The following is an 8,745-nucleotide window of genomic DNA, read 5'->3' on the forward strand; positions in this document are numbered from 1 at the left end:
TCTCCGTCAGCATTTAATTTTTATTTTTTTAAAATATATATTTTAACATTATTTTTACTAAAATACCCTCATAATTTAATAAAAATAAAAAATATTTTTATATAAATATATAAAAAAGACTTAAATGTCCTTTTTTATGTTAAATAAAAATTATCATTTTAAATTAATTAAATTTTAACATTCAACTAACTTTAATCTTATATTTTAAAATCTTAAATAATTTAAAAAAACAAAACAAAAACACATGAAAAGAAAATAAAAAAAATAAAAAAAGTTGTTCATCTAGCTGCTTCGTGTTCTTCGTCTCCTCCCTCCTCTTCCTTCTCTCTGCTAAAGGAGAAGAAGAAGAAGCCCTCTAACCCTAAACCTTTTTTCTCGAGCTTCAATCAGTACTGTTTCTGTTGGATTCACAGAGACGGCGACGCCGGGGTCTTCTGCTTCCTCTCTTTTGTCAGAGCTGCTCACCATCTCCTCTAGTTGTGCGTGGTTCGAATCTGTTGCAGCTGCGAGAGACGAAGCCCGTCATGTACCACTGCTTACTGCTTGCCTGAAGCTTTTCTCTGCTCTGCTCTGCTCCGCTGCACTGAAGCGCAGCAAGTCCATCGCCGTACCAAGAAGATCCCGCTCTCTCCTTGACCCCGCTATCTCTTCTAACTCCGTGATTGCAAATTGGTGGCAGGGAAGCAAATTGGGGCTGGGATGTTGTTAAATATTAGCATGCTTTAGCCTTGCTCATGCCATTATTAATTGGAATTTCTTCGAACGGAACATGATTTTAATCACATGATTGTCTGAATTTTAATAACTTTTTTTTTGTCTAAATTTTAATCACTTTTTTTTTCTATTTGATTCAATCTCTTTATTTTGTTTCTTTGTTCTTGTCAATATAATGTATCAATGCCTCTGTTATTGGAATTTCTCTATTTTGCCAAAAATCTGTAGTATGGTGAACTTTTTGGTTTCATGGATGCTTACCCTTTTTCATATTTTAATAAGTACTTATGTGCTTAGAAGAGCAATTGACTCTGGTTGCAAATTCGGATTGTTGGTGGAAGGAATGCAAATTGGGACTGGTTTTCTAGTTGTTGGTGGACTAGCCTAGCTTACTGAATTGATTAATTCATTAATAGAAGGGAGTGGTGTCATAATCTGCATTGACTCTGAAACAAGAAGTGATGTCTCGGTTCCTTCAGTTTCTCTGTGTCATCATAGCAGCTTCGCATGCTATTAGGTTTGCCACCAACTTCTCTATTCTTGTAGAACACCCTACACAACACCCAATCTTCCTGTATGGACAGAAAAAAGAGTTAATTAGATGCTATCATAGTTAATTTGAACCTATGACTATGCTTTAGAAAATGGCCGAGGTTTGTGAAAGCTTCAATTTTTACCATCATTCAATTGCTTCTTTTTCTTTTCTTTTTTGCTGCTTCATTGAACTTCAAAGTGTTTGGACTAGTTGGTTACATTACATGTAATTCTATAGTTGCGCTATAGTCTTAGTAATGAAATTTTAAATTCGATGACACTCCACAAGTCTTGGTTCCTACAAGCGGTTTTGTAGCGTGAAAATGCATGACTTTTATTTAAAATTTAAGAGGAATCTTATTTGGGACGAAATCATTTTAGAAATTTTGTTTACTCTTCAAAATTTTCACTAAATTTGTTATTTCCTCAAAATAGGGGGGTAAGTACTCCTTTATCATTTTCTTTCTTTTGCCCTTCTTCACATTTCACAGAGAATAATTAAAGTTACTTAAAATGAAATTAAATATGCCTCGTATTTGGTATAATGTTCTCAAAATATATAATTCCAATATGAAATGAAACTAAACGTATTCAAATTTAACTTTTTTTTCGTAATATAAATCAAATTTAACTACTAGTATGGTTTATAAAATTTGATTTGATAGTGTTTTCTTTTGAATATATGTGTAATGTATATGTGCAAAATGATCGAAATACAATCAGACTGTAATGTTGAAAAAATATAAAATAATGTATGATGAAGAGTGAAACTTCATCTAATTATCTTTATATGTCACTTTAAATGGCACTTTCTCAAAAATGAGCAGGAACCAATCTTCCCTTTCGTTATTCTTGAATACAATTTACAAAATCTATAGAGCGTTAATGGTTAAAATCGCAACCTGGCTAATTAGGACTGGAGAGCTTGAAGGATTAACAATAAATCTTAAAATGACATTCAAAGGGATTTCTACCTTTACTCACTAGTTAACCTGTCCTACTTGAACCAGAGACTTGATATCTTAGCAAAACATTTCCCTTTGTCTCAGATATCTCCAATAATTAGGGTCAAGGCAATTTAGTGGAGAGGATTAGATTGTTGTAGCTGGTAGAAGTGTGGAGCAGCCTCCAAGAGCCATGATCTTGGAGTGCATGTCGAAGATCCCCCCTTCTGAGAGCTTGCACAATGTCACTGTACTATCCAACAGTAGAAGATATCATTATATTAAAACTTCAAAGGCTGATAAAATTTTATATGAATGTGAACTATCAAAGGAATTTGCATTCTTTATCTTTGCTCCAGCAAGTTTGATTGCTTCTGCAGTTCTGTACATATCATATGTGCCTATTGCAAAATCTGTAAAGAAACAGATGACAAATATATCAGAGAAATTACTCTTCATTAACAGGCATAAAACTTTTTGGTACGGCGATGGAGAAGAGATAGCGGGGTCAAGGAGAGAGCGGGATCTTCTTGGTACGGTGATGGACTTGCTGCGCTTCAGTGCAGCGGAGCAGAGCAGAGCAGAGAAAAGCTTCAGACAAGCAGTAAGCAGTGGTACATGACGGGCTTCGTCTCTCGCAGCTGCAACAGATTCGAACCACGCACAACTAGAGGAGATGGTGAGCAGCTCTGACAAAAGAGAGGAAGCAGAAGACCCCGGCGTCGCCGTCTCTGTGGATCCAACAGAAACAGTACTGATTGAAGCTCGAGAAAAAAGGTTTAGGGTTAGAGGGCTTCTTCTTCTTCTCCTTTAGCAGAGAGAAGGAAGAGGAGGGAGGAGACGAAGAACACGAAGCAGCTAGAGAACAACTTTTTTTTTTTTTTGTTTTCTTTTCATGTGTTTTTGTTTTGTTTTTTTAAATTATTTAAGATTTTAAAATATAAGATTAAAGTTAGTTGAATGTTAAAATTTAATTAATTTAAAATGATAATTTTTATTTAACATAAAAAAAGGACATTTAAGTCTTTTTTATATATTTATATAAAAATATTTTTTATTTTTATTAAATTATGAGGGTATTTTAGTAAAAATAATGTTAAAATATATATTTTAAAAAAATAAAAATTAAATGCTGACGGAGATAATATAATTTACGTGGCGTTTTATTATTTGTCCACGTTTTTATTATATCGGTATGTATAAATTTATCATTGTACCATAGCAAACACCTATAATCATTAGTGTTACCTTTTTCCATCAGCTGAAACTTTTGGGATGAGTGGTATCATGCATGGTATTAGAACGCTAGATCTGAAAGGTCAAGAGTTTGAGTCTTGGTGAACCCCAAAATCAGTTTAAGTTTTTGGAAAGATGTTTCTAGATAGTATGGGAGATGTTCATTTTGTAATTCAATAGCTCATTGTACATATGCAACATCGTGTAGCTACTAGCTACGCCAACTCATGACGCATATTCATTCGTGGATTAGTCTTGAAACTTTTACAAAGAAAATAAAATTACTAGTAATATCCTAAAATAATTTTTAAAAACCTTTTCGTCGAATATTTTAATTTTTAATAAATTTTAATTATTAAATCAGTTTTTTAATATTTTATTTGTTCAAACAAATTTATTCAGATCGATCTTAGATTCTTTTATTATAATCTAAAGAAATTTATCTATATAAAAGAATTAACCTAAAAATTTTAAAAATTCTTATGTCTTTATTAAATAATAATGTATATTAATTTGACTAAATTTAGTAGACATAAATTTGATGTAAAATTAAAAAAAAAATGGTGTAAAATGATTTTATAATTATAACCTATAAAGAAAACTAAAGTGTCTATTAAAAATTTCTTAAAGATGGAGTTGAAACATTACTTAAAATTATTTGATTCAAGGAATCAGGGGATCGGAACAACGGGGGAAAACAAAGAAAAAGAGTAATATTTTAAATTAGTTTTTAAAAAATTTTTAGTCAAACAATTTAGTTTATAATAAATTTTAATTATTAAATTAGTCTCTAATATTTTATTTTATTAGACATACTGATTCTCAAGTTAAATTTTGGTAAAAATTTAGACAAATTAATTTTAATAATTATTTAATAAAAGACATAACAATTTCTAAAAATTTTAAAATTTTTTATTAGTCTCTCTATACAGACGAAATAAAAGTTAGAGATTAATAATTTGGTGATTAAAATTTTTTGAAAATTAAAATATTCCACTAAAAATAAGATATTACTCCAAAAAAAAAATTTTTTTTTTCTGAACAGAGAAACGGTTAGAAAGAGGGGAATGTAGTAGTGTGGCCTGTTAAGTGCAAGGATATTAATGACAATAGGTCAACGAATCAGTGCATGAGATTGAGCATTGGTGAGGTTGAGATTTTGCATTGGTGAAGTTGAGATTTTGCTTCTCTCACATGAGGACACAATTAAAAAATTCAAATAAGTCTTACTACTCCCCACGTGAGAAGAGTTGAAGGATTCACACTTTGGTGTGGTAACAACTTAAATTGCAAGAAGAAAAAGACAATGAAGACGATTTTTTGGATGACAAGAAACAGAATCAGAGAGCAAGAATCATATATGAAAACTGAATTGAATGTATTCTATTATCCTTTCACACTTTGATATGTATCACAGTATACATATTTATAGACTATGCTAAGTAATTATAGTAGAGACATGTTCAATCTTATACATTGATTCGATTGAGGTATTATCATTAATACCTTTCACTTAAAGTGTGAATCCTTCAACGTAACTCTTCTCACATGCGCTCAACTAAAAATGTTTAAGTTGCGTTGTAGTGGTCTATTTATGTTCTACAGGGCTAAACCATTTTCTTTTCAAACCTATGATGTGATTTTCACGAGTAAACACTCTACTTATATTATTCACACAAAAGACAAGGCAACTATAAATCATAAAAGGGATAATATGATTCTTTATCGTATTATTTTAAAACAACAATATCTTTCTTTTAAAAAGTTTGTCAAACACTAATAAAAATTTAGTAACGAACTTATTTTTAATTTATGAATAATATTATACATAGTAAAAAGACTAACTACCACTACCACCATCTCCCTCGTCTTTATCATGACTACTATTTCCATTGTGCCATCATGTCTCATCGCCATCTCTATATACTCTATCACTACCAACATCATCACCATCACCCACTTTTTCATTTTTCCATTCTCTTATCTTTCCTCACACCCTCCAAATCTTGTCATTGATGCATCTCTAATTTCTTGCAAAATACTAATGAATTAATGACAAAAAAATATTCCTTACAAAATTTTGTCACCGATTTGCCAAATTCTTGTAATGAACCCATCATTCACCTTTGCACTTTATGAATTAATAATGGTCAAACTTAAAGCTGAACACATACTCACATCCTCACATATGCCTCCTGTAACATATATATATATATATATATATATATATATATATAATGGTAGTTATTTTTAGTGAAATTGGTGAATCGTGACCTTCCTCATCATATATATTGTCGCACTATATACATGGAGTTCATATCTTGACTCAATGCTATGGTTCATGCTCAAGTAAATCAAGAAGGCCCAATCCTAAGGTTGGCCTTTATCACTCACCCGACCTTTCAAAAGAGGTCGGAATAAGATTGAGCTGGTAGATAACACTTATTTAAATAAGTAACTGCCCCCTAAAATCTCTCATCCATTTCCAGAAGCAATATCTCAATAACCCTAAGATAAATGGATGGTTATCCACCTTTAGAAGTGGAACTACTCCAACGGTGGTTATTAGATCACCACTATAAATACACTGACATACTCAGGTAAAACCAAGTTCCAATACTCTTAAACCTGCTTGCCTCCTTTGCTAACTTAGGCATCAAAGTGTCTTTGCAGGTACTACCCCCCATTCCTCCAAACATACAACTTGGACGGCGGCTCCCAAACGCGAACAAGTCGGAGACTACCTTGTCCTGACGTTTGGGCTAATACTTCAAGCCCAATCCATCTATCTCAGGTTACCCACGTAACATTGGCACTGTTGCCGGGGATGATCAGAACGAGGACGGACATACTGCATCCGAATCTGAGCAAGAACACCAAGATGCAGTTAACAATGACAGAGCCATAATATCTCTGCGAGGAGCGGACAGCCAGCACTAAGAAGGTCCCTCAGGTGCGAAAGACCCAAGGGGAATTTCCTCTGGGATACACGGACCGGAGAAGGAGGGGCAACCTCGCGCTGCCGATCTCATGGGATTGCTCCACGGCTACCAAGGATGGCTAGAACAGTTGGAACAAGAACTAGAATGACAGCGAGAAGCAGAGAGAAACCTAAGGAGAGAAGTTGAGCGACAAAAAGAGCTTGAAGAAAAACTCTTAAGATTAGAATCCAATCTCCGAGGTAGGAGCTCTCGCGCTGACCGCGAAGATACCCCATTGGGGGGAGAAGATCCGTTCAGTGAAGATATCATAAGGGCAAAAGTTCCAAGAAACTTTAAAAGCCCTGACATGGATCTGTACGACAGGACTACCGACCCAAAGCATCACCTGAGCAACTTTAAAAGTCAGATGTATCTAGCCGACGCCTCTGATGCCACCCGCTGCAAAGCCTTCCCAACAACTTTGACAAAGGCAGCAATAAAATGGTTCGATAGCCTCCCCCCAAGGTTGGTCACTAGCTTCGACGACCTCTCGCATAAGTTCCTTATGCAGTTTTCAATTTAGAAGGAAAAAGTCAAGCACGCACTAGTCTCCTGGGAGTAAAACAGGAGATCGGAGAACCCCTGAGAGACTACATGGAAAGATTCAACAAGGCATGCCTAGAAATTCAAGATCTACCTACAGAAGCAGTAATCATGGGCCTAGTAAATGGACTTTGAGAAGGTCCCTTCTCTCAGTCCATCTCTAAGAGACACCCGGCCTCTTTGAGTGATGTACAAGAAAGAGCTGAAAAGTACATCAACATGGAGTAAAACGCCAGGCTACGAGAACCAAGCTGGCGACCTAGGCACTCTCACCCATCAAAGGAGAAGGAAAGGGAGCCCAAGAGAAAAGAAGAAGTCGGATCTGAAAGGCCCAGAAGATATCATTCCTACACTCCCCTACGAGTTTTCCTAGTCGATATCTACAGGAAAATTTGTCACACTGAAAAGCTACCTCCCCCTCGGCCCATCAAGAACAAAAAGGGAAGAAGTCGTAGTGTATACTGTGAATATCACAAGTTATATGGGAACTCAACAAATGATTGTTACGACTTGAAAAATGTGATAAAAAAGCTGGCCAGGGAAGGTCAGCTCGATAGATATCTAATGGAAAGGTCGGACTATCATGGAAAGAGGAAACGAGTTGATGAAGATCAGAGAGATCCTCCACCACAAACCCCGGAGCGACATATACATATGATCTCGAGAGGGTTTGCTGAAGGAGGACTCACAAAGTCATCTCGTAAAAGACATCTGAAGGAAGTTTACCAGGTCGGGAATGAACTGCCTGACCTCCCAACCATCTGTTTCACCAAAGAAGACGGACAGGGTATTGTCCCCGGACATGACGATCTGGTGGTAATTACCATGATTCTCGCCAATGCTCATCTACACAGAACCCTGGTAGATCAGGGGAGCTCGGCAGACATCCTGTTCAAACCAGCTTTTGATAAGTTGGGATTGGATGAAAAGGAGTTAAGGGCATACCCCGACACCCTCTTCGGACTGGGGGATACACCAATAAAACCATTGGGATTCATACCCTTACATACAACCTTTGGAAAGGGGATGAAATCCAAACTCTAATCGTTGACTTCATAGTCGTTGATGTGTGTTCGGCCTATAATGCCTTAATAGGTAGAACGACCCTAAATTGGCTTGGAGCAGTGGTATCCGCCCCCCACCTTCGCATAAAATTCCCAACACCAAAGGGAATAGCAACCATCAGGGGAGATTAGAAGCTGGCGAGAAAGTGCTACAATGAAAGCCTAAACCTGAGAGGTAAAGGCAAGGAGGTTAATACCATTGAGCTCGGGGGAATCCGAGCTAAAGAAGAATTGCGACCACAGCCCGGAGGAAAGACTGAAGAAGTGCAGATCAGGCAAGAGGACGAAAAAAATACCAATATAAGAGCCAATTTGAAAGAAGACTTGAGGCAGAAGCTGATAAAGCTCCTACAAGAAAATTCCGACCTCTTTGCTTGGAAAGCCTTCGACATGCCCGGGATAGATCTCGAGCTCATGGCGCACAAATTGTCAGTATAACCAGGATCCCGAACAGTTCAATAGAGAAGACGGAAGCTCGGTCCTGAACAGGCTCAAGTGGTCGAAGAACAAATACAAGCTCTTCCGGCTTGGCTGGAAAATGTGGTGCTAGTCACAAAACAGAACGGCAAGCGGAGGATGTGCGTTGACTACACCGACTTGAACAAGGCGTGTCTAAAAGACCCATATCCTCTTCCAAATATTGATACCCTAGTAGATTCCAGCTCGAGATATCAATACTTGACATTCATAGATGCATACTCGGGATATAATCAAATCCCGATGTACAAG

The 8,745-nt window shown here is 36.2% G+C and overlaps 1 protein-coding gene across 1 annotated transcript; it reads left to right on the plus strand.

Moving 5' to 3' along the window:
* The first annotated feature begins 6,716 nt into the window (after nt 1–6,716).
* On the plus strand, nt 6,717–7,996 carry LOC140183085 (uncharacterized). The gene is made up of 2 exons (XM_072231096.1): nt 6,717–6,874; nt 7,339–7,996. The coding sequence occupies exons 1-2, from the start codon at nt 6,717–6,719 to the stop codon at nt 7,994–7,996; spliced, it is 816 nt and encodes a 271-aa protein (XP_072087197.1).
* Nucleotides 7,997–8,745: the final 749 nt, after the last annotated feature.

The sequence above is a fragment of the Arachis hypogaea genome, chromosome 20 (genome assembly GCF_003086295.3).
Source record: "Arachis hypogaea cultivar Tifrunner chromosome 20, arahy.Tifrunner.gnm2.J5K5, whole genome shotgun sequence".
Taxonomy (NCBI): Eukaryota; Viridiplantae; Streptophyta; class Magnoliopsida; order Fabales; family Fabaceae; genus Arachis; species Arachis hypogaea.

Coding starts and splice junctions, on each gene's coding strand:
- LOC140183085 (XM_072231096.1), top strand. CDS start 6,717: ATGGATCTGTACGACAGGACTACCGACCCAAAGCATCACCTGAGCAAC. Junction 6,875..7,338: donor TTCGATAGCCTCCCCCCAAG/GTTGGTCACTAG, acceptor CGATATCTACAG/GAAAATTTGTCACACTGAAA.